Consider the following 26,882-nt stretch of genomic DNA (forward strand, 5'->3'; position numbering starts at 1 on the left):
AAAAAAAAAGAGATGGCAAACAAACATGTCACAGATGAAGGAGCAAGGTAAAAACCTACAAGACCAAATAAATGAAGAGGAAATAGGCAATCTACCTGAAAAAGAATTCAGAGTAATGATAGTAAAGATGATCCAGAATCTCGGAAATAGAATGGAGGCACTGATTGAGAAAACAAGAAATGTTTAACAGAGATCTAGAAGAACTAAAGAACAAACAAACAGAGATGAACAACACAATAACTGAAATGAAAAATACACTAGAAGGAATCAATAACAGAATAACTGAGGCAGAAGAACGAATAAGTGAGCTGGAAGACAAAATGGTGGAAATAACTGCCGAGGAGCAGAATAAAGAAAAAAGAATGAAAAGAATTGAAGACAATCTCAGAGACCACTGGGACAACACTAAACGCACCAACATTTGAATTATAGGGGTCTGAGGAAAAAGAAAGGGTCTGAGAAAATATTTGAAGAGATTATAGTAGAAAACTTCCCTAACATGGGAAAGGAAATAGTCACCCAAGTCCAGGAAGCACAGAGAGTCCCATACAGGATAAACCCTAGGAAAAACACACCAAGACACATATTAATCAAACCAACAAAAATTAAATTCAAAGAAAAAATATTAAAAGCAGCAAGGGAAAAACAAAAAATAACATACAAAGGAATCCCCATAAGGTTATGACCTGATTTTTCAGCAGAAACTCTGCAGGCCAGAAGGGAGTGGCAGGATATACTTAAAGTGATGAAAGAGAAGAACCTACAACCAAGATTACTCTACCCAGCAAGGATCTCATTCAGATTCGATGGAGAAGTCAAAAGCTTTTCAGACAAGCAAAAGCTAAGAGAATTCAGCACCACCAAACCAGCTTTACAACAAATGCTAAAGGAACTTCTCTAGATGGGAAACACAAGAGAAGGAAAAGACCCACAAAACAAACCCAAAACAATTAAGAAAATGGTAATAGGAACATACATATCGATAATAACCTTGAATGTAAATGGATTAAATGCCCCAACCAAAAGACACAGACTGGCTGAATGGATACAAAAACAAGACCCATATATATGCTGTCTACAAGACACCCACTTCAGACCTAGGGACACATACAGACTGAAAGTGAAGGGATGGAAAAAGATATTCTATGCAAATGGAAATCAAAAGAAAGTTGGAGTAGCAATACTTGTATCAGATAAAATAGACTTTAAAATAAAGAATGTTACAAGAGACAAGGAAGGACACTACATAATGATCAAAGGATCAAACCAAGAAGAAGGTATAACAATTATAAATGTTTATACACCCAGCATAGGAGTCAATACATAAGGCAAATGCTAACAACCATGAAAGGAGAAATCAACAGTAACACAATAATAGTAGGGGACTTCAACACCCCACTTACACCAATGGACAGATCATCCAAACAGAAAATAAATAAGGAAACACAAGCTTTAAATGACACAATAGACCAGATAGATCTAATTGATATTTATAGAACATTCGACCCGAAAGTGGCAGAACACACTTTCTTCTCAAGGGCAAATGGAACATTCTCCAGGATAGCTCACATCTTGGGTCACAAATCAAGCCTCAGAAAATTTAAGAAAATTGAAATCGTATCAAGCATCTTTTCTGACCACAATGCTGTGAGACTGGAAATCAATTACAGGGAAAAAAACGTAAAAAACACAAACACATGGAGGCTAAACAGTGCACTACTAAATAACCAAGAGATCACTGAAGAAATCAAAGAAGAAATATAAAAGTACATAGAAACAAATGACAATGAAAACACGATGACCTAAAACCTATGGGATGCAGCAAGAGCAGTTCTAAGAGGGAAGTTTATAGCAATACAATCTCACCTCAAGAAACAAGAAAAATCTCAAATAAACAATCTAAACCTACACTTAAAACAACTAGAGAAAGAAGAACAAAGAAAACCCAAAGTCAGTAGAAGGAAAGAAATCATAAAGATCAGAGCAGAAATAAATGAAATAGAAATGAAGAAAACAATAGCAAAGATCAATAAAACTAAAAGCTGGTTCTTTGAGAATATAAACTAAATTGATAAACCCTTAGCCAGACTCATCAAGAAAAAGGGGAAGACGCGAATCAATAAAATTAGGAATGAAAAAGGAGAAATCACAACTGACACTGCAGAAATACAAAGGATTATAAGAGACTACTACAAACAACTATATGCCAATAGAATGGACAGCCACGAAGAAGTGGGCAAATTCTTGGAAAGGTACAATTTTCCAAGACTGAACCGGGAAGAATTAGAAAATATAAACAGACCTATCAATCACAAGTAATGAAATTGAAACCGTAATTAAAACTCTTGCAGCAAACAAAAGTCCAGGACCAGATGTCTTCACAGGCGAATTCTATCAAACATTTAGAGAAGAGCTAGCACCCATCCTTCTCAAACTCTTCCAAAAAATTGCAGAGGGAGAAACACTCCCAAATTCATTCTACAAAGCCATCATCTCCCTGATACCCAAACCAGAAAAAGATATCACAAAAAAAGAAAATTATAAACCAATATCCCTGAAAAACATAGATGCAAAAATCCTGAACAACATACTAGCAGACAGGATCCAACAGCACATTAAAAGGATCATACACCATGATTAAGTGGGATTTATCCCAGGGATGCAAGGATTCTTCATACGCAAATCAATCAGTGTGATACACCACATTAATAAATTAAGGAATAAAAACCATATGATCATCTCAATAGATGCAGAAAAAGCTTTTGACAAAATTCAACACCCATTTATGATAAAAACTCTCCAGGAAGTGGGCATAGAGGGAACCTACCTCAACATAATAAAGGCCATATATGACAAACCCACAGCAAGCATCGTACTCAATGGTGAAAAACTGAAAGCATTTCCACAAGATCAGGAACAAGACAAGGATGTCCACTCTCGCCACTCTTATTCAACATAGTTTTGGAAGTCCTAGCCACAGCAATCAGAGAAGAAAAAGAAATAAAAAGAATACAAATTGGAAAAGAAGAAGTAAAACTGTCACTGTTTGCTGTTGACATGATACTATACATAGAAAATCCTAAGGATGCCACCAGAAAACTACTAGAACTAATCAATGAATTTGGTAAGGTTGCAGGATACAAAATTAATGCACAGAAATCTCTGGCATTCCTATACACCAACAGTGAAAAATCAGAAAGAGACATTAAGGAAACACTCCCATTTACCACTGCAACAAAAAGAATAAAATACCTAGGAATAAACCTGCCGAAGGAGGTGAAAGACTTGTACTCAGAAAACTATAAGACACTGATGAAAGAAATTAAAGATGACAGAAACAGATGGAGAAATATACCATGTTCTTGGATTGGAAGAATCAATATTGTGAAAATGACTATACTACCCAAAGCAATCTACAGATTCAATGCAATCCCTATCAAACTACCAATGGCATTCTTCACAGAATTAGAACAAAAAATTTTACAATTTGTATGGAAACCCAAAAGACCCCCAATAGCCAAAGCAATCCTGAGAAAGAAAAACGGAGCTGGAGGAATCAGACTCCCTGACTTCAAACTGTACCGCAAAGCTACAGTAATCAAGACAGTATGGTACTGGAACAAAAACAGAAATATAGATCAATGGTACAAGGTAGAATGCCCAGAGATAAACCCACACACATATGGGCACCTAATTTACGACAAAGGAGGCAAGGACAAACAATGGAGAAAAGACAGCCTCTTCAATAAGTGGTGCTGGGGAAACTGGACAGCTACATATAAAAGAATGAAATTAGAACACTACCTAACACCATACACCAAAATAAACTCCAAATGGATTAAAGACTTAAATGTAACACCAGGCACTATAAAACTCTTAGAGGAAAACATAGGAAAAAACACTCTTTGATATAGACCACAGCAAGATCTTTTTTGAGCCACCTCCTAGAGTAACGGAAATAAAAACAAAAATAAACAAATGGGACTTAATTAAACTTAAAAGCTTTTTCACAACAAGGGAAACCATAAACAAGACAAAAAGACAACCCTCAGAATGGGAGAAAATATTTGCCAATGAAACAACAGACAAAGGATTAATCTCCAAAATATACGAACAGCTCATGGAGCTCAATGTCAAAAAGAACAAACAATCCAGTTAAAAAATGGGCAGAAGACCTAAATAGACATTTCACCAAGGAAGACATACAGATGGCCAAGAGGCACATGAAAAGATGCTCAACATCACTAATTATTAGAGAAATGCAAATCAAAACTACAATGAGGTATCACCTCATGCCAGTCAGAATGGCCATTATCAAAAAATCTAGAAACAATAAATGCTGGAAAGGGTGTGGTGAAAGGGAATCCTCCTGCACTGTTGGTGGGAATGTAAATTGATACAACCACTATGGAAAACAGTATGGAGGCTCCTTAAAAAACTAAAAATAGAACTACCGTATGATGCAGCAATCCCACTACTGGGCATATACCCTGAGAAAACCATAATTCAAAAAGAGGCATGCACCACAGTGTTCATTGCAGCACTATTTACAATAGCCAGGACATGGAACCAACCTAAATGTCCATCGACAGATGAATGGATAAAGAAGATGTGGCACATATATACAATGGAATATTACTCAGCCATAAAAAGAAACGAAATTGAGTTATCTGTAGTGAGGTGGATGGACCTAGAGTCTGTCATACAGAGTGAAGTAAGTCAGAAAGAGAAAAACAAATACTGTATGCGAACACATATATATGGAATCTAAAAAAAAAAAAATGATACTGATGAACCTAGTTGCAGGGCAGGAATAAAGAGGTAGACATAGAAAATGGACTTGAGGACATGGGGTGGGAGGGCAAAGCTGGGACGAAGTGAGAGTAGCATCGACATATATACACTACCGAATGTAAAATAGTTGGCTGGTGGGAAGCAGCAGCATAGCACAGGAAGATCGGCTCAGTGCTTTGCGATGCCCTAGAGGGGTGGGATAGGGAGGATGGGAGAGAGGCTCAAGAGGGAGGGGATATGGGGACATGTGTATGCATATGGCTGATTTGCTTTGTTGTGCAACAGAAACTAACACAGTATTGTGAAGCAAGTATACTCCAATAAACATCTATTAAAAAAAAACTTTGCCAAATGGGGAGTTTCCATCTCTCTCTCACCTTCCAGTCTTGTACAAGGCAGCACTTGCCTGCATTTCTGCCAAACTACTGCTCCCTTAAGCATCCCTGTGTGTTCCTACCTCCAGGCCACTGCTCGTGCGTTCTTTGGCTTCTGGAGCCTCTCCAGCCCCATTTCTGCTGGTTGAAATCCTTAAAGACTCGTTTCCATGACCACCTCTTCCTGGTTCCTCCTTCCCATAATGGAGTTTGTTCTCTCCTTCCAGAGCACTCTCATAGTGTTTCTGACCCTTCCTTGCCTTAGCCAGCCTTTCCCATGGCTCAGCCAGGTTGAACAAATGGGGGTGTACATTGGGTACCTGGCTCCTCACTCACACAGACCAACTCTGGACCCAGGATGGGCCCTTGGTAAACTTCCGTTCAAGGACCAATCACATCCTCCTGGCCCTACTCTCGGGGCTTTGAGGGAATGTCTCCTGGGGTTGCCATGAGCAGATTTTTTTTTTAATTAGCAAAATTACTGGAAATACTTGATTAAAATTGTCCTACAAGATAATGCATTGTCCTACAAGATAATTCACATGTATGCATGTGAATGTATGTATGTGTATATGTGTATATAAACTGTTAATAATTTTTTAAAAGATAAAATCATGACTCATACAAGTATAAATGAATACTTGTCAAATATTTTATTTAACTCATTAATTAGTATGAGAACCAGTAAGATATTACAACTGTATTCCAAGAGAACTGAGACTACTGCACTTTTATGGTCAGGTAAAGAATGCTGACATAATCTTTAAAATGGATAGAAGATTAGTCAGTTTTCCCAGGGTGATAATCAGTGGGATTCCATGAGACATCATATGCCTTTAGATGGGCTGGAGTTATTTGCATTACTACATTTTCTACAGGTTAACATCTATCTGTCCAGAGTTGAAAACAGCCTTAGTCAAAGACAGATATGGACAGCTAGCCGGGACACTTACTAAATTTCAAAGTCATAATTTTCTCTTATGTTACTTACAACAGTCTCCATTGCATCTAATATTTTACATTAGATATATGACTCTGTAGTTTACTCTTCAGAAACCAATAGTTTGTATCTAAAGAGGTAAAAATTGCTTTTTTTAAAGCACCCTAGTTTCATTCCATACTCAGTCTGTTGAATCCATTGGTCCATAGATTATCCACAGCACTAAAAATTCTTTCCATACCAACAGTAGACACTGGAATTAAAATAGAATTTTGAGCCAGTTTTAACATATTTGAAGCAACAGGTTCTTCATTGAAAAGCATTTCCACGTATCAAGAAATGTTATTTTGTTGAAAAACATTTCCACATATCAAGAAATGTTATTCTCTCAAGGCAAGGGAACAAGATACCAACGTCCTCATAAAGTAGATTTGGAGGGCCTTTTTTTTTTTCTTCTATGGAGACAGCTTCCTGTTTTGAACTATTTACCAGAAGAAGGGAATTTTTCATCATTAGTCAAGTATGAGTGCCACATACAGGCTCTCAGAGCATGATAAGGGAAATTTCCAAAAGCAACCTGCTTCTTCAGGTGTTTGACCAAGACTTGTGATTTTCGTGGCATTTGACCCTGTGGTTTATGAGTCCCATTTATCCCTTGCAGCTGATACTTGCCACCATGAAAATTATTTAAAATCAATATTCAGGGATTTTATTTTTACCTTGTAATTTTAGTTCACTTTGCATATATGGTTTTGCCCCTTTCTCAATCCTAATGTATATTTTTGCATTTTGCCTTACTTAATAGAGATTTTACCTGTTTTATTGTGATTTTTATAAAATTTAGTTCTTGGGTTTAGTTATCATGTCTATAGGTTTTGTTTTTTTTTTTAAATTTTTAATTTTTATTATTTATTTATTATTTTTATTTTTGGCTGTGTTGGGTCTTCGTTTCTGTGCGAGGGCCTTCTCCAGTTGTGGCGAGTGGGGGCCACTCTTCATTGCGGTGCGCGGGCCTCTCACTATCGCGGCCTCTCCTGTTGCGGAGCAGAGGCTCCAGACGCTCAGGCTCAGCAGTTGTGGCTCACGGGCCCAGTCACCCCGCGGCATGTGGGATCCTCCCAGACCAGGGCTCGAACCCGTGTCCCCTGCATTGGCAGGCAGATTCTCAACCACTGCGCCACCAGGGAAGCCCCCTATAGGTTTGATGTTTAGTTATATATTTTTAAAAACATAATTCCTAATTTTATCTATTAATCAATTTCTCCTACTCCCACCTCCCCCCCCCAGGTTTCCTAGTTTCTTGAGTTGAATGTTAAGTTCATTTATATTCTTACTGTTTAATTATATAAGAGTTAAAAACCATGCGTTTTTCCTCTCAGTACAGTTTTGGCCTCATCACATAGTTTAACATATAGTGATCTATACGTTCTATATGTTTATGGTTTGTAAACAGTCCATTACCTTGGCTTTTATTTCTTCTTTTACCCAAGAATTATTGGAGTGTTCAAAAATTTCCAAGGAGTTGAATTTTTAAATTGTCATTGTTAGGTTTCTCATTCTTTTGTTCAACAAATCTTTAGGCAGTGTTTTCTCTGTGTCAGGAACCATACCAGTTGCAGGGAATAGTGGAGTGAATACAACCAGCATGGTCACCGCCTTCATGGGAGTCTTCATTTGCTGAGGGAAACACAGATATAATCGTACAGATAATCACAATCGTAATAAATATTATGGAAGGGAAATCTCAGGGTGGCCCAATACTTCTAAACTTTACTAGAAGTGAAGTTGCCTGTTGTATTTAGTGAACTTTTCCTTAATCTTATTTCCTTACCTCTTTTCCTGAACATGAATGCTTTTAGTATCTGTTTGACTTAGGTAGGCAGATAATTTGTTTTCTTGCATGTAGTTCTGATGGTTTCTTCCTGAGGCTTCCTGTAAACTCTAAAATCTAAAGGACCCTCATTTCACATGAGGTTTTCAGTTTATGGCTCTACTTGTAATAAGAGTTTAAAACATGTATAAGTAAATGCTGTTATTTTTTGAATAAACAAATTCTATATTTAAAAAATTAACTTAAAATATTATAATAAACAATTATATAAAATTCTTAAAAGAATTTTTTCAGCATAATACATGCACATGAATTTTAAAAATCACTAAGTACTGAAAGTCTTAGTGAAACAACTAACACTCATTGCTTTGTCTCTCCGTACCCCATTCATTCCCCCAGAGGCAGACACTCAGAGTTATTTAGTGGTTTCTTCTGGTAATTTCTGCCACGTTTCCATCAATGAGTTTTTGCTACAATTTCTCGATCCACTCACTTTAGACAGTATGTGGTGACTTCTTTGTATGATGGATGTTGGTTTAGTTTTCCTGAACCACCTTTCCTCATTCTTCAAAAACACTCATGTTACTATGGTTAAATCCCTTTTATTAAATGAGTATTCATGTTTTAATTATTAGGAATGTGCAAATATGGTTCTCTGTATAGTCAAGTGGTTAACTATGAATAACATGTCTTTTCTGGAATACCTGTTGTTTTTCCCTGGCATTTCTAGATCTCTCTCTCTTTTTTTTTTTTTTTAATTAATTAATTTTTTTTGGCTGCATTGGGTCTTTGTTGCTGCGCGTGGGCTTTCTCTAGTTGTGGAGAGCGGGGGCTACTCTTCGTTGTGGTGCGCGGGCTTCTCACTGCAGTGGCTTGTCTTGTTGCAGGGCACAGGCTCTAGGCACGTGGGCTTCAGTAGTTGTGGCTCGCGGGCTCTAGAGCATAGGCTCAGTAGTTGTGGTGCACGGGCTTAGTTGTTCCGCGGCATGTGGGATCTTCCTGGACCAGGGTTTGAACCCGTATCCCTTGCATGGGCAGGCAGATTCTTAACCACTGTGCCACTGGGGAAGTCCCTCTAAGTGTCTTTTAAGGGAAAATTCTTACTCTAGCTACCACTTATCTACCAGATATTTTATATGTATATGTAAATACACACATAAACATATATAATATTATATAATATCTTACCAGATTTTTAGATATTATATATAAAAATCTTTATTTTATTTAATTTTATTTTTATTATACGTAATAAATATATCCATCCCTCCCCACAAACGTGCTGTTCTGTCAGGTTTTCTATCAAGACTTCTCTTTCTCTGGAGACATCTCTTCTGGGCTTGATAGATGTAGACCAGTCATTCTTGAGTCTTGCTGTTCATCTGTCATCTCCCTTTACTACTGCTGGACTGGGTCCACTGTTTCCTATATCCCATATCTTCCTGTACTTGGTTTATTCTTTCCATTTTGCTGGGGGAAGTTCTCAAGTAGTATTCAAATGCTTGCATGGGAGATAGATGTTCTGAGCTTTTTTCATGTCTTCTAGCATCCTGTGCATTCCTACTGAGGAATCTGAAGCCATCCTGGATCTCGCTTGTGGGCACAGAATGGAGCAGATGAGCGTAGTTAACCAGTCCCAGCCCTTCTGAATGTATGTGTGAGTGTGTGTAGGCAGGGATGGAGGGTGGGTAGGAAGTATGTGTGTAGGGAAAAGGTTAACAGAAAGAGGTGTGGCCTGGAGGAGCCTGGTTTTAAATTTAGGAAGCATGCAAATGTGGCTGCCTTTGGTTGTCCCACTCCACTAAAGAACCCCAGTTGTTGGTTTGAGGTCAATCTGCAGGGTGATTTGTAGGGACATCCTCCAGGGCTCGAATCATGTTGGCCTGGTCATGTCTATGTCGGGACACAGATGTCCTGCTGATCAGCTCTGTGGTGCCATGCATAGAGGCACTTGACAGGCTAGACAGATAGGCCAAACATGCCAGGGGACAAGGGCAGTCCCTCAGCTGGGTCCAGAGACCCAGTGGAGGGAGCATTGGGCACCAGTATGGCTCAGCTGCAGTGTGTGTGAGGATAACATAGGGATTTGTTTGACTGCTGGATGAACATGGGTGACTGCCAAAGGATTCGGTGGGGTTCTAGGTTTCATTAATAAAGAGATGACCTTCCAGCCAAGGGGGTGAGGGGCCTGCTCAACTTTACAATGCGACAATTCACAACTAGAGTATCTGGTTCTCGTCTGGGTATACGTAGTTCATTTAGTGAATTCCTTATCCTTAAATGTTTATTTCAAATGCCTCTCTCTATACAGCTTTCCTTGACGCTTCCCTCGCCCATAATTTACTTGTTTGTCTGGGTTCTTGGTCTCTATTTACTTACTTACCATGTTGCTATAATATACATTTTTGTCCTCTATTGAATCAAGTTCCCCAAGGATACTCTGACAAGTCACTTAATCCTTGTGATTATGAACCTGAAATAGTGGCAATAACCCTGGCTCCATTTTCGTCCCTGGGCTTTGTAAAGATCAGATGAGTTGTATGTTATGGCGCTTTACAAACAGCAAATGGGAGATGGCATGATTTCCTGTCCATTTGTTAACGTGATGAATAACAGCCTTGAATTAGCAAGCCAGTTACGCAGCCGTCATCCCTAGCATCTGGGTAGCATCCCCACCCTGATGCGTCCTGAATTTCTCAATGGAAAAAAAAACAAACCGGCTTGCTCTTTATTCTCCAACTTCTTCAGCGCTGGGACCTTCCTTTCAGCTTTTTCTTTTGCCTCTCCTCTCTGAAGTCCTTAAGCTGTCATTGCTCAGCTAGGCTGCACCCCCTGTGCACTCCAGAGGCTGCACCCCCTGTGACTCCAGAGGCTGAGCATCAAGGAATTGGCCGATGCAGCCTGAGTTCCCTGGTGCACCAGACATGGCCTCAGTTTGGAATTTGCAGACCTGGGTCCCAGGAACCCAAAGGGGCTATTTCAGTACAAAAGACCAGCTTCCCCTGGTGCTGGACAGTCACTGTTCTACTTCTCTCTGCTGTATGATGGAGCTACTGACCACTGGCCTATCTCAGTCTGACTGATGTGACAGGGCTGCTGGTCCCGGTCCTTGCACAGACCATGGGGTCTCAACACCACACTTGACCAAGGATGCTCCTAGCCTAGGGTCCACACCTCCATTTATACTCCTGGGCTCCGCCATGGATCTCAAATCCCAGAGGCACTGGCCCTGGAAGCTAAACTTGGGCGTTCCCAACATCAGCCACATGCTGTGCCAAAGCCAGCCCTCTCTGGCTGATCCTTCCCCAGATCCTCTTTTTCAAGCCTGCTCTCAGCGTAGACTCCTTTCCTCAAAGCCATTTTATTCAAGGAGACTTACTGCCATTTCCTGGCCCTGGGCCTTGACTTGGGACATGCAGGATGACCACAGCATGAGTCCTTAGCATCAAGTCTGGAGAACCAGGATTCAGTTTCTATTTCTTTCTTCCAAGAAACCTCCTTATGAACACTGAGCCATCCCTTCCCTGGTGACCAGCTTTACATTCCAGAGATCTCAGTCATGAAGCCTCTTACTTCTCTAATCTCTGGGCTGTGGGTGCCTGCTCATCCTGTATTTGCATAACTAAATCACCCCTTAGATGACTGCATATGGAAAATAAGTTTGGCTTATTCTGAGTAGAACACCGTACCCAGTGTAAATATGACACAGCCATAGACCACAGGGAATCTGGAGGAGATAGCCCAGATTGGAGAGATGGCCTGGCTACGTGCACAGCATACGCAGGTGAAGCGTGTGAGATCTTCCGGGGCCTTCAGCAATGGCAGAGATGTTGAGCAGAGAGCAAGAAGCTCTCTGTGGACACAGGGAGAGAGACCTGATGTGACTGTGAAATAGCTCTGGGTGACCTTGAGCAATTTGCTTTACTCTCTGAGCTCCTTGCTGTTGTAGGGTCTATGCACCATGAAGGTGGGTGCTATGCAGGGGATTCTGGCATCATCTAGAACAAGGGACTAGGTAGCTTTGGAGGGTATCTTCCAAGTGTGAGACTCTATGAAAAATGACAAAGTCGGGGCTTTGGAAACACTCCATCTCTACATGAAACAGCCTCTTAAAATCCTTAGTTGTGCCCAGGATTCTGCACATCATAGACGTGCCATTTAGGACGTTTCCTTTTAGTTTTCATCTGCAGTTATCCTTTATCTTTTGCTTCTTCCGGTTTATTTCTCTTCTCTCTCATACTCTGTTTTTTTCTCACTCCAGCTGTTGAATCGAAAAGACAAGACCACCTTTGAGAAATTGGACTACCTGATGTCTAAAGAAGATAATTACAAGCGGACTCGGGAATATATCCGAAGCCTGAAGATGGTTCCCAGTATTCCCTATCTAGGTAGGAGTCTGAATTGGATTATTATTTTTTAAGAAATCTGCTCACTGCCAGATAAGATGTTTTTACAATTTCTAGTTGAGAAATTTCCATGAAGCAGCATGGGCCATGGATAAAGAGGTGATTGGTTGGCTCCTTGGGTTAGAACAGGCTATTGATACTTCCTGAAGATGGGAATTTCCTGATGAGGGTCTTGAAACAAGGGATATTCTGCTGCTAATACAAATGATCTGTGAATCCCAAGCCTCCCCAGCCTGCAGCTCAGAAGGGTCACAGGACTCTTACTGGTTTATCCACATCTTCTTGAACTGGGGGAACTCAGGCCCAAACCCCTCTCTTCTGGTTCTCTGGACATTATTAATATATTATATAAGATTTGTTCCAACAGAATTATTATAATGATTATTGATTTTACTGATTCAAAAATAATACATGTTTATTGCAAGGAACTCGGAAGAGAAGAAAATTAGTATCATTTGCCGTCCCACCTAGAGATAATCACTATTTTGCTTCATATCTTTTCATTCATTTGGATGCATATAAAATCTGTATGTTTACTCTGTCGTGAACATTTAATGTTATTACCTGCATTTCTATACTATGACTCAGTCCCATCACATGGATTTGTCCAACTGGAATCTGCTCTCTAATATTGACATTTGTCTATACATTTTTGCTATTAAAATTTTGCAGTGGACATCCCTGTTGCAAAAATCACCTATATAGTTATGATTATTGCCTTGTAATAAATTCCTGGAAGTGTGATTACTGGGTCAAAACTTTTGCAAAATTGTGTGCCTTTTCATGTATACTTCAAAACATTCTCTGTAGAGGTTGTAACAACTTATATTTTCATTAGAAGGGGGAGAAATTGCCTATTTTCCCCATGTGCACAAATGCTGTGTATTTTCATGTGCTTTTTTTTCTTTTCCTTTCTTTTTTTTTTCCTTTGCCAGTTTGACGGGTGAAAAATATTTCTTGTGGTTTGGTTTTTCACAGTTATGGTAATTTTATGAAAATTTTCTGTCTCTTTATGATATAAAATAGTATTAAGAACAAGGGAAACTAAGGTTTTATGGAAGTGACTCCTAGTATTTTCAGAAATCTAGTGTAAGTTTTTTGAGATACATTTTTGACAACTTTTAACTGTCCTCTATGAGCATTGTGTATTTAATTTTCTAATTCTTTTAAAGCTAATTTGGAAAACTTAATGTTAGTAGAAAATTGTCCATTTGACCCAAGTTTTTGAAATTATTAGCATGAAGTTTTTCTTCACTTAATTTTTTTGAACATAGGGTTTTATATAATCACTTATAAATTTTAACCTCCTGCATATGTATGGTTATATTTGCTTTGCATTCCTAACAGTTTGCATTTTTGTTTTCTCTTTCTTTTTAAAATTTGCTTTGCCAGAGGTATGTCTGTTGGTCTTTCCAAAGAATTAGACTTCGTATTTGTTTATCAGTCACATTGTCTTCCTGCTTTCTAATTTACTATATTCCATTAGTCTAGGATGTGCTTTTTTTCTCCACATTTTTAAATCTCTCAAATTGGGATGCATCTTTCAATTGATGCTAACAAAGTATTGTGACATTGTTTAATTGGCAGCAGTTTTTCTTAGTGATATATAAAATTATGGTGCATCCTAAATTTATAATAGATGACATCCTAAATTTGACGAAATATGGAATTTACGCTTTTGTCTTTTATAATTCATTTCTTCTGCTTTCCTTAAGTTGTTTTGTTATTGTAAACAAATTATTGGCTTATTTGTATATATATTATTCTTTCTACTTTCATTTGGAAAACAGTTAAGGGTATATATTTCCATCTAATTGTTGCTTTTGTTGTATCCTACATGTTTTAATGTATAGTGTACTCAGTGATATCTTTAAATGTTCTGTAATTATAGTTTCAATTTTTCTTTTATCTAAGTGTATTTAAGGTAGTGGTTTTTTTTAATTTTCAAGGGCTTGAGGTGTTTTTTTTTTTTGGTATTTTCAAATGGCTTTATTGAGTTATAATTCATGTATCATCCATTTAAAGTGTACAGTCAGTGGTTTTTAGTATATTCACAAAGTTGTACGACCATAAGTGCAATCAATTTTAGAACTTTTAAATCACCCCAACGAGAAACCCCATACCCATTCATAGTCACTCCTTTTCCTTCTAGCCACCTGCCTTCCACCCCCTCACCCTCAGCCCTAGATGAACTGCTAACCTACTTTCTTCTTTTTTTTTTTAAACACTTTTATTATTTATTTATTTATTTATTTTTTGGCTGTGTTGGGTCTTCGTTTCTGTGCGAGGGCTTTCTCTAGTTGTGGCAAGCGGGGGCCACTCTCTTCATCGCGGTGCGCGGGTCTCTCACTATCGCGGCCTCTCTTGTTGCGGAGCACAGGCTCCAGTCGCGCAGGCTCAGTAGTTGTGGCTCACGGGCCTAGTTGCTCCGCGGCATGTGGGATCTTCCCAGACCAGGGCTCGAACCCGTGTGCCCTGCATTGGCAGGCAGATTCTCAACCACTGCGCCACCAGGGAAGCCCTAACCTACTTTCTGTCTTCATAGATTTGCTTATTTGCGACATTTCATATGAATTGAATTGTACAATGTGGTCTTTTATGACTGGCTTCTTTCCCTGAGCATCATGTTTTCAAGGTTCATTCCTGTTAGAGCATGATCAGTATTTCATTCCTCCTTATTGCCAAATAATATTCCATTGAATGGATGTACCACATTTTATTTATCTATCATCATCTGATGGATATGTGAGTTGTTTCACTTTTTGGATAACGCTATTTTAGCTCACTATTTCACTATTATGCATAACAGCTATGAAGGGCTTTGGTTTTTAAAAATGGTCTTCTCTCTAATTTTTTTTTAACATTGTTTTAGAATATATGACACATATGCTTTCTAGGTTTTTAAAAATGTTTGATATTTATCTTGTGGTTTAATATAACATCAGTTGGTGTAAATATTTCATGGGTGCTGGAAAAGATATAATCTCTCAAGTTACTCTTATAATTACAACATTCAAATTTTTCATTTTTGACAACCTGGTCTATCAAGGACAGATATATGTCTTAGAGTCCCCTTGCATTTCTAACAGTTTCTGCCTTACATTATTTAGTATACAGTTGGCCCTCCATATCCCTAGGTTCTGCATTCATGGATTCAGCCAACTCTCGACTGAAAATATTCGGGAAAAAAAAATCCACAAAGTTCCAAAAAGCAAAGCTTGAACTTGCCAGGTGCTGGCAACTATTTATATAGCATTTAATCGTATTAGGTATTATAAGTAACCCAGAGATGATTTAAAGTGTAGGGGAGGGTGTGTGTAGGTTATATGCAAATACTATGCCATTTTACATAAGGGACTTGAGCATCCCTGGATTTTGGTATCTGCAGGGGTCCTGGGGCCAGTCCCACATGGATACCAATGAATGACTATATAGAAGTTTATAACAGTTGCAGATTCGTTATGAAGTGTGTCCCATACAAACGATCTTGATCCATTTATTATTGCTTTTATTTCGTTAGTGTTAATTCTTTGAAATCTGATTTATTTTTCCTTTGCATCCATTTATAAATTTTTGACTATATTTTGCATTTTAATATTTTACGTTGTTTGTCTTAAGTGTGATCCTTAAAACCCGTATTTAGTTGGGCCCAATATGAGGAGATCTGCCTTTTAGTAGGGAGTAAAAGTCTTTCCCATTTGTTTAGACTGAAGCCATGTTATTGAATTATCATTCTTTTTTCATGCTCCTTATCCTTTCCTTGTTCTCGTCTTTACCGCTTGCGGTAAACTACAGTGCCTTTCCACTCAGGGTCTGCAGATGGAGGGCATGTTGGTGTGCGCAGCTCCCAAGCCCATTCCCACCTTGCCTGAGGCTAATCAATCGGAGGATGGGTCGATGGCATTAGGGTGCAGCCCACTGGTTCAACTAGCAGAGGTGCTCCAGGATCGTTAAGGATGGCCTCTTCTCTCTCATAAAATGATCACAAGAGCTGCTGTTGATTGTCTCCTTTCTCTGTGCCCAGCACCTTGCTAGGTATTTTAATGCACCATCTCAATGAACGCTCACAAAATGGCCCGGTGAATAAGCAGGTGTTGAGAGGTTGCCCCGGGTCACATAACTGGAGAGTGGCAGAGCCAGGCCTTGGCCCAGTGGTGTGGCTGTAAGCCCTAAGCTCTTAACACTGCCCTCTCCTGACACCCTACCTCCACTGTTCAGGTCATTATTTTCCTACTCCTCCCTTTCAGTTGCCACCTGTATGTCCTCTGCCATTTATGACTTGTGGGTGGCCTCCATCGGGCGCTATGTGAAGTGGGATGAATTGTCTTGGCTCTTTCTTGTGACACTCTGTTCTTGGGCCACAAACCAGTGCTGTCTTGGGTTTCTGAGAGATTGGTCGGTGGGCCTCAGCCAAGGGCTGACTCAACGAATACCATCTCCCCTTGCTGACCTGTGTCCCTTCTCATCAGACCAAACGTATGCTCCCAGACCCCTCCCCTTAGGATGAGTCCCCTGTTCAGGCCTCTGGCCAGATGCCCCTCGTGCATGACCATGATGGCTCTCATCAGGCCGCAGGATAGGTCCACACTTGCAGCGGACATGTAGTCCATGCCAGGGCCCCTTGCCGCTGAGTTGCTGGACAGATGCCCCCTCCTTGTCCTTGATCACCTCATCTCAGCTGCCTCTTCCTGGCAGGTACTTCCCAGGAGATTCTGTGCGGGCCTCTGTTCTCCTGTAAGACCCTCCTTGTCCCTGAGTGAGCCCAGCTCCACTGCCTGCTCCTATCCCTTCCGCGCTACGAGGATTTCCCTCCCGCCTTGAGCCAATCGGACTGCATTTCTCATCCTTGCATCAGAATGACTCCTGCAATGTACAAGTCAGACTAAAAGAACAGGAGGCGACTCCAATGTGCTCTCTGTCCTCAGGACGGTGTGTGAGGGTTTACCATGGCGGGGGTGGGGGGGCACGGTTTCATGAAAAAGAATGAAGAAAGATCCCATTCTGAGGCTCAGCGGGGCCATCCGTCCTGAGGGCAGCTGAAGCCTCCCTGCACCTCTGATTGCCATGGACAGACCCTGCCCAAATCCAGGTTGTGGTTTTGGTACTGGATTCCTCTTGAAAACCCAACTTGTCCTGGGGATGGATTTGTTTATCAAAAGAGGAAGAGTTACATAATTCCTGGAAAGTACATATAGGAAAAATGTCTGAACCATTTCTTTTTCCCCTGGCAACGTCCTCACTGTAGGTGTTTCCTTGGGGAGAGGGAGTTATTCTCTGGAGGGACTTGAGGTCAGTCCTTGATATTTCCAGCTGCTTCGTTCGTTTAGTTCCTGCTTGAGACTTTGAACGCTGCTTCAGTGGTTATTTGCCCTCTAATAGCAAGTATAGGTTTTACTTTTGTAACGATTCTTTTAAACCTCTGTGAAGGTTCTACACTAAACTAGTTTCCTGGACTATTCACACATGTGTCTCTTGCTCCATGTAAAGATACCCTCATGTAGTACTGGCACATTATTAACCATGTGGGTGTGATTCAACTCCTTCCAATGCAAATTTTAGAGCCAGTTGGGCTGCACTTTGGTGCACTGTTTCTCGTGAAGCATAATTTAAAAAACACTGAGGGAAAAACTTACTACAGTTAAAAATAAGACTCTCTTGTCTCAAAAGTTTTTATTCCCATTTACTTCAAAGTGCAAAAATAGTGGTGGGAAATAGTCAGGTCAGTTATTTGCAGCTTAATTTTATCTGATAGCTACTCCTTGTAAATACCCAGTTCAGGTCAAAGTGATAACAAAAGCAGGCAATGAGCTGTGAAGCGTGGCTACAGCATTTATTTCTAAGTAGCTTTATTGATTTAGAGGGTGTTTGGTTTTCAGAACCTATAGTTCCCTCCAGGAAATAGCTAAATAAAATTACGAATGTAATAGATTTTAAAAGGTTTAGAGCCTGATTCTAAAAGTAACTATAGGCAGTGTGGAAAACTGTGATCTCTCAAGGAACAAAAACTAGGCATTCTGACAGTTCTGAATAGTTAGAGAACATTAGATTCTTGTAAATTTACCCAGACTTCTAATATGTGAAGTAAATTTCTAGAAGCTAAGCTATTCCTTCAACAGACAAACCCTTCCATTTTTAAAAAGCAAGGCTTTATTTTCAAATATGACTCTGAGTTTAAAATAAAGGCAAGTTGTTTCCAAATTCTGAGTATAAATTAACAGACTTAAACCGGGGGATATCTAAAGGACTTTCAAAAAGAAGTGTCATTGGTCAAAAAGCGTTTTTTGCTGATGCCCCAAAGCTCCCAGAACAGCTGGGAGTGAGGGGCTCACACTCTGAGCCTGAGGGTCTCACACGCCAGGCCCTCTGCAAGGTGGGTGTGTTCTCACCCGGGCATCAGACTTCAGTTCTGCTCCGGTGGCGCTCACAGCCCAGATCTGATCACTGAAGTGAACTAGAAACCAAGTGAGCCGAGCACTGTGGAGGGAAAGGCAAAGGAGTGAATAAAGGGGGACCCATACCAGGCTGGGGGACCAGCAAGGATTTTCTGGAGGGAAGCCCTAAAAGATGAATAAGCTGGATGAAGAGGTGGCATGTGAGCATCCCAGACAAAGACAGCGGCTTGTGCAAGAGCCCTGAAGTAGAGAAAAACATGTTTGCTGGGAAAACTGCCTGGAGAATAGAGAATGAGGGGGAGGGTGTCGTGAGAAGCAGCTGGAGTGGGAGGGAGGGGTGAGGTTGCTTAGGGCCTGGACACTGGGAGTGGGGGGCTCAGGCTCCGGCCTCCATGAGCAGTAGGGGACTAGGAGGGTTTTGAGCAAGGGCATGGTTGGCTTGGGTTTGCCTTGAACACGGGTCTCCTGGACAACAGCAGGTGCCCGGCTTGGGGGAGGTCAGGCTGGAGGAGGGAAAACCAGGCAGGGGACCACGCAGAAGCCTGTGGTGCATCACGGTATTTCAGAAATTGCTGGGGGGGTGGGGGAGGGGAAGGGGAAGCCCTTTTGAAAACAGTTCATTTTAGAGCAAAGCCTTGGAAAGACCTAAAACAGTTATCAGTGAGCATGCCCCTCATACCGGATTGGAGACACATGCATCTCCCCGTGCCTGGGCTTTGAGAATGAAGGATGTGCGTATTTGAGCAGAGATGAAAGGGCACGGACACGTGCTCTCTTGATCTCCCTCCAGAAGGCAGGAGGGCTTGAACTGATGGATGCCGGCAGATCTTCTGCTTCCCAGAACTGAATCAGAGTGGCTGTTGCCCCTTTGGTGGGGGCCTGTACCACCCCAGGACCAAAGTTCGATGGCTCCCAAGTTAGGGTTACCACAGTGTTATCCACCTGTCCCCAGGTTTGCCAGCATTAAGGCTAATCCTTTCCTTTAACTCCCAACTGAAAAAATTCCATTCCACGTGCAGGAAATCCAGCCTTTTTTCCCTTCAGTTCCCCATCCCACGTGTTCCCAAGAATCCCCAAGGAATACTCATTTGTTCCACAGATCCATCTTGGTCGTTCCTGGTGCCTCAGCCAGCTGCCTGGCCACAAACCCTGATCCCTCCCTCCAGTCATCTCCTGCTTTCCTACCCAGTCTCTCCAGCTGGACCTGTGTGGAGCCAGCCTCCTCCTTCCTCTTTTTTTAAAATAAATTTATTTATTTATGGCTGCGTTGGGTCTTCGTTGCTGCACACGGGCTTTCTCTAGATGCAGTGAGCAGGGCCTACTCTTCGTTGCAGTGTGCAGGCTTCTCATTGCGGTGGCTTCTCTTGTTGCGGAGCATGGGCTCTAGGCGTGCGGGCTTCAGTAGTCATGGCACGTGGGCTCAGTAGTCATGGCACGTGGGCTCAGTAGTTGTGGCTTGTGGGCTCTAGAGCACAGGCTCAGTAGTTGTGGTGCACGGGCTTAGTTGCTCCGCGGCATGTGGGATCTTCCCGGACCAGGGCTCGAACCCGTGTCCCCTGCATTGGCAGGCGGATTCTTAACCACTGCACCACCAGGGAAGTCCCTCCCTTTTCTAAAAAATAAATTTATTTATTTTATTTTTGGCTGTGTTGGGTCTTCTTTGCTGCACGCGGGCTTTCTCTAATTGCAGCGAGCGGGGGCTAATCTTCGTTGCATTGCGCAGGCTTCTCGTTGTGGTGGCTTCTCTTGTTGCGGACCACAGGCTCTAGATGCATGGGCTTCAGTAGTTGTGGCACGCCGGCTTCAGTAGTTGTGGCTCGCAGGCTCTAGAGTGCAGGCTCAGTAGTTGTGGCACATGGGCTTAATTGCTCTGCAGCATGTGGGATCTTCCCAGACCGGGGCTCCAACCCGTGTCTCCTGCATTGGCAGGCGGATTCTTTTTTTTTTTTTTTTTTTTTTAACTGAATTGCAGAGCATGAATTCGATTGTTTTTTTTTTTATAGCTACTTTATTTATTTATTTATTTATTTTTGGCTGTGTTGGGTCTTCGGTTCGTGCGAGGGCTTTCTCTAGTTGCGGCAAGCGGGGGCTGCTCTTCATCGTGGTGTGGGAACCGCTCTTCATCGCGGTGCACGGGCCTTTCACTATCGCGGCCCCTCCCGTTGCGGGGCACAGGCTCCAGACGCGCAGGCTCAGCAGCTGTGGCTCACGGGCCCAGCCGCTCCGTGGCATGTGGGATCTTCCCAGACCAGGGCTCGAACCCGTGTCCCCTGCATTAGCAGGCAGACTCTCAACCACTGCGCCACCAGGGAAGCCCCAGCAGGCGGATTCTTAACCACTGCGCCACCTGGGAAGCCCCAGGCTCCTCCTTCCTTAGCCAGGGAAGCACAGCTCGGGGATGGCTAAGGGGATGTCAGTGCCACAAAGAAAAGCTTAAGCCTGCGTTCTGGAATGCCTACTTCTGGAGCCCAGAGCCGTGCCTTTCTCCTCCTTGCCCGATGGCCACGTGCTACAGGGCGCAACCAGCCCAGGAGAGCCTTTGATCAAGTTTCTCCTTCTCCAGATAGAGGCATCCAGCCCCCTCTGGGGCCCAGCAAGCAGGGAAAAGCTATCTTCTGACGCATCTCAAACATGCTTCTCAATCAACAGAATAATCACAAAGACACAACCCATCCCAAATGAAGGAAACCTTTTCCATTATTTTTTCTGGTCATCAGCTGCATATGGTTTTAAATCTCTCCCTTCCAGAGAGAATTTTGCCTTTACTTTTGCAATCTCAGGATTTGTTACCTTAAAATCCACATTTCTCTGGGACTTCACAGTCTTGCTCAATTTTCACAGAAAGCCAAAGGATGTTATTAAAATCCCCATTTTGCGAATGAAAAAACCCTACAATTTCACTTATCACTTACCACCGTCGTACACCAGGCAGACACCAAGTTTAACTCAAGACCTCATGCTCATGGCTGGGGTTCCACCCTGCCTTAACTTATGCATCCTCCGTTTAACATCTATCTCCATGGAGAGAAGCAGCATGGGAGGAAAACACGCTGGGGGAGAGGTTTCTTTCCTTCAGGCTTTGCTGCCCAGAGCTGAGCAGCTGGTCACATTCGTCCCTTCTGGGGCACAGGCAGGACCTGCAGTCGGCCTTTCTCTGGGTCGAGCAGTTTTGTCTGAACCCCGGAAAGGAGGTGAGAGCACAAGCCCATTTTGTGCAAGTGAAGGTGTGTTTCCATAGCAGGAATCTTTGGAGTCATCAGACGACTGCTCCTCTTTGACCTTTAGTCTTTGGACTTCTAATTAGAAGCTGACAATGATAAAAACGACCAGCGCTCACATTTACTTCTTCCACCACACGACAGGCCCCGCACCGAGCGCTTTACACTCATGATCTCATTTAATCCTCCCAACGCTCCTTCCTCTGAGGAAGGCACTATTTTTAACTTACGTCACAGTTGCAGAAGCTAAATAAGAGTTGTTAAAAGTTTCACCACTTACTACTGCCACATTCTAGTGCTGAGACCCCAGACCCCCACCACTAACCTCAGAATATGCCATATGTTCCTGCTAACAGGCCTTTACCCTCTGGGGAAACCAGACAGTGGGCTGAAGAGAGGAATGTCTCCAGGGCCCTCCTGTGTGGTACAGGGGCTCAAGGTGGGAGAAGGAGGGCCTTCCCAGGGTCAGCCAGCCCTAAAGAAGAGAAGGGTTAGGGATGGAGGAAAGGCTAGAGTTTCTCCAGCCTCAGGAATAACGCGGGGCCATTGGGACGTCTCTTTTGGAAAGAGTTAGGACGATGGCCCTGAGAATCTGAAAGATTTCACGTGGTAGATAGCTTCTAAGACGGCCCCCGATGACCCGTTGTATAGTCCCTTCCCCTGGAGCACGGGCAGAACATACTGACTTGCTTCTAACAAATCCTATATGACAGAAATAATGGGATGTCACTCCGGGATTCGATTGTAAAAAGACTGCTTCTCTGTTGGGTGTTGCTGTCGTCTTACTCTTTCTTGGCTCACGCGTCCTGGGGGAATCCAGCAGCCGTGTGTTTGGCTGTGCTCTGGCGAGGCCTGTGTGGTGAGGGTGTGAGGCCTGCCGATAGCCACGTGAGTGAGCTTGGAAGCAGATTCTGCCTGAGTGGAGCCTTCAGAGGAGGCCGCAGCCCCTCCATGACTGTCGTCCCATGAGACACCTTAAGCCAGAGATGCCCAGCTAAAACACACCCAAACTTCTGACCCACGGAACTGCAAGATGGCAAATGTTTATTGTTGTGAGGTGCTAAATTTGGAGGTAAGTTCTCACACAGCAATGGATAACTAGTGCATTGCACCAACTTTATCACTACCCCACATTTGTTACTTTGTTACCCCATCTGTATTGGAACAAAATCAGCTGTAAAACTCAACACACAAAAGACTGTCAGGTTCTGGATGTTAAAAATAGTATTGAAATACATTAAGTTTACTCATTCACTCATTCATCCATTGCACACATATTTTATATGAACCCACCATGGGAAAATAAAAGGTGCCAAAGAAGCAGAGGGTAAATCACTGTCCTCAAGGTGCCTACAGACTTGCTGCAGGAGACTACGGCAGGCACCAAGATGGAATCAGGAGCAGGTTACAGTTGGGGCTAGAGAGAGACAGACAGACAGACAGGCAGACAGAGGTGAGTTCTACCTAGACAAATCAGGAAATTCCCAACCACCCCACATAGCAACCTACGCAATGGTGGGACAAGTGTCCAATTCCTATATCTATTTGGGGTTTGCTTTATTGACGGAAATCCAGAGCTGTGACCTGCTCCCTTGTGGAGGTAGGGCCAACATAGAAAAAGGACATAAGTGCTGTTGACAATATCCAGACAGAGCAGATGCCTCAGGCTAAACTCCAGACTCTAGAGAGCAGACTGTAGGGAGGAAAGGACTCCTTTTTCTCTCCCTCTCTGGTCTTCAGTCTCTAGGGCCTGGGCTTCTATTGGTAGAGATGGAGGTATGTACCCCTGGCAATGGGTGCTGAGCTGATGTCTAGAACGAGGGACTAATCTAGGGGCCAAAAGGGAGGAATTACTTCCTACCTGCCCTTGACTATTTACAGAGAGGACTCTATGAACCCATAAATCCAGGACAAGCCATTGATGACAAGAGTCCTCAGATGTGTGTTATTTTCTGTTTACTTCTCAGAGACAATATGTCAGAGTAGTTGAGAGCAAGAGCCCTGGAGGCGAACTGCGTTCTTTCAGATCCTGACTCCGCTGCTAATGAGCTGAGTCCTCTTGGAAATGTTACTTCATTATCTTTAAAATGGGAATAATCATAGGATCTACCTCATGGGGTTGCTGTGAAGAGCAAATAAATTATTCCATGTAATGAACTCCAGATAATACCCTGTATGGAGTAATTATTTGCTGTAAAATATTTATCATTATAAAACCTCCTTAATTAAAAAAAAAGACTGTCAGATTGATCTCTGGGGCAGCAGGAAGTGCTGGGTCCCAAAATTAGAAGCTAATTTTGAGGGAAGGAAATCCTCTAGGGCAGAGGGGGCGGTTGCCCCCTCTGGAGAGGCGATGAATTCTGGCAGGTAGGTCTGTGAGGAAGGAAGGTGCCTGGGGACAAGCTGATTAGAGCCTGAAAGGTTCCAGGAAGTTACCCTCAGAAAGGCCTAGAGTGTAAGTTGTCCAGGGCTTTAGGGGCCCAGGAGTGCCTGTTCAAGGGGGGGGGGGCGGGCAAGATCTCTGCTTCCTGTGGCCAGAAAGGCTGTGCCCAGCAGTGCCATTCAACTCCCATTCATCTTTTAAAAACTCTTAAAATGACAAAAGTAACACATTGTTGTAAAACTCACACTAGAAAGTCTATAAAGTAGAAAGTGAAAATCCCCTTCCTCCCCTCCTACTTCGCAGAGGCAGCCAGTGTTGGCAGGTGGGGTGTGTCCTTCCAGGCACTTGAATCCACACGGAGAAGTATCTGTGCACCTGGGGGTGTGCGAAGAGTCTTGTGCTTTTTAACCAAAATGGGAACCTTTGGGTAGACAGTTTGTTTTGCACCTTACTTTTTGTTCCACTCGAAGTGTGGTGGGTACTGTTCAGTGGCAGCAGGAACAGAACTCCTTCATTCTTCCAAGTGGCTCCATGGCACCCGTGGCCACGTGGTGCTTTGTTGGACGGGGCCTGGATGTACGTTGATTTGTTTAGCCCCACTTGATAAATGCTTAGGTTGTTTCTACTTTTTCCCTTGGACGGGTGGTGCAGTGGAGAACACCTTTTTACTTGTATCTTTACTCACCTGCCAGAGTATTTCTGAAACACCAGGAGCTGGAAGTGGAATTGCTGGGCAGAGGTGACGTGCGACTTTCGTTTTGGTCACTGCTGCTGGGGGGCCCGCTTCCTGGGTTACAGTTCCACTCCCACTCACGCATGCCAGCCTGCCTGCCTTCTCTGCTCTCACCAGCGCTAGCCATTACCAACCAGTTTCTTATAATGAAATGACAGGTGAAAGATGGCCTCTGGTTTTAATACACATTTCTCTACCCACTAGTTCTTCGTGCTCTTGGCAAAGAAGCTGCTTCCTACTTCAAGCCCGTGCTCCCTGGGCCTGGGCTAGGCAGCCAGGCCTTCAGGGCTCCCACCCAGCTGCTCAGCTGCCCCTGCTTCCTGTGTCTGCATTCTGAATGTCTGTCCTTAATTCCTCCTCCCCACGTCCCCAGCACAGCCCTGCACTGCCCTGGCTGTTGGGTTCCCGTGGAGAGGAGCCGATGCCCCGCACACTCGCCTCGGGCTAGGTCAGCTTTCTGCGCTCCAGGGAGGCTGTGTGCTTCCTCTAATTCTTTCCTGTCTTCGAGATGACTAGGGCATGGGCCTCTGTCATCACACTGCTCCAGAAGGCAATTCTAATCCCATTCCCTGTCTGTTAGCTACCCTTGTGGTTTCTGGGCCACTCCCAGCTCTGCTAAGTAAGGGTCAGGGCGAATGTGGCCTGTCCACCCTTGCCCAGGGAGCTGTCCTCCTAATGTGAGATGTCCCTCAGCTTTAGGAGGGTACATGTACTGCAGCAGCGGGAAGGAAGCACCCCTGACCAGCCCATGGAGACGGATTTATCATGACCATCAGCGAGCAGAGGGGAGGTGCTGCGTGTGGAAGGGCTTTGGGAAGGCTGCACAGCTGGGAGGGATTATCTGTGTCTGCGTTCCCATGTTTGGGTGAGCTGACCCAGGATACCCCAGGTCGGGAGTGTCCCAGTGATTGTAGGTACCAAGGCATGTGTCCACAAGGTGTGGAATCCAGGCTAGGGCTGGTTCAGTTCTGACTGCGGGATCTGAGAGAGACTAGCCAAGCAAGCCCCTGTCCTGAAGACGTGGAGATGGGAGATAAGCCAACACAACAGGGACCCAGTTACCAGATAGTGCAGACCAAGGCTTGGACGAGATAGAATTGGTACATGAGGTGACAGCCAGACCAGCCGCAAACAGGACACTCCTAGTGCCAAAGGGCGGCGCTTAGTCTGTAGATTGTCCTCCAAGAGGAAGGGAGAAAGGCAGGGCCCAGCCACTTTAGCCCTGCAAAGGATTGTGAGCCCCAAGAAGCTGAGAGATATTCTCCATCACTGCCCCCTATTATTCTGTGCCCTCAGCTCTGAGATAAATTGGGCAAACAGCCCTGGACTGACTTCCTGACACCTGGGGACCTACTGTCCATCCAGCTGCGTCTGCACAGGTAGGCTGGCTGGCCAGCTCACACGCCCACTTCTGTGGGCAGCAGGCTCCACGCTGCATGATTCTCAGACGTACTAGGAAGTGATGATGGGGTGAGAGAGGAGCTTAATCATTTCATTTCCTCGTTGGGGACAGTGATCTAATCCTGCAGAGGCAGGAGCTCAGGAGTCAGACAGACTCGAGCTCAAATCCTGAGCATCTCAGGCTGCATGTTCTTGGGCAAGTCACGTACAACTCTTGAGCCTCAATTTCTGTTACGTCGAAGGGAGGGTAATTGTAGAACCCACCTCACAGGGTGGTTGTGAGAGTTTAAAGAGACACACGTGGTGCCTGGCACATGGACAGCGCCTATAGATTGTGGGTGGTATGAGTGTTACCCAGAGCAAATACTGCCTGGAAGAGCCCAGCAGTGGGGAACTTGTTGCCTCCTATA

At 43.3% G+C, this 26,882-nt stretch overlaps 1 protein-coding gene across 5 annotated transcripts in view; it reads left to right on the plus strand.

The window, feature by feature from the left end:
- The window catches only part of RALGPS1 (Ral GEF with PH domain and SH3 binding motif 1), a 287,071-nt gene that overhangs the window by 121,899 nt on the left and 138,290 nt on the right, over positions 1-26,882 (plus strand). For all 5 annotated transcript variants that reach the window (XM_036854415.1, XM_036854412.1, XM_036854416.1 and 2 more), the window contains exon 8: positions 12,201-12,327. In XM_036854415.1, the coding sequence (XP_036710310.1) occupies positions 12,201-12,327 (127 nt within the window). The remainder of the gene's footprint in view (positions 1-12,200; positions 12,328-26,882) is intronic.

Source organism: Balaenoptera musculus, chromosome 6 (assembly GCF_009873245.2).
Source record: "Balaenoptera musculus isolate JJ_BM4_2016_0621 chromosome 6, mBalMus1.pri.v3, whole genome shotgun sequence".
NCBI classification, from domain to species: Eukaryota; Metazoa; Chordata; class Mammalia; order Artiodactyla; family Balaenopteridae; genus Balaenoptera; species Balaenoptera musculus.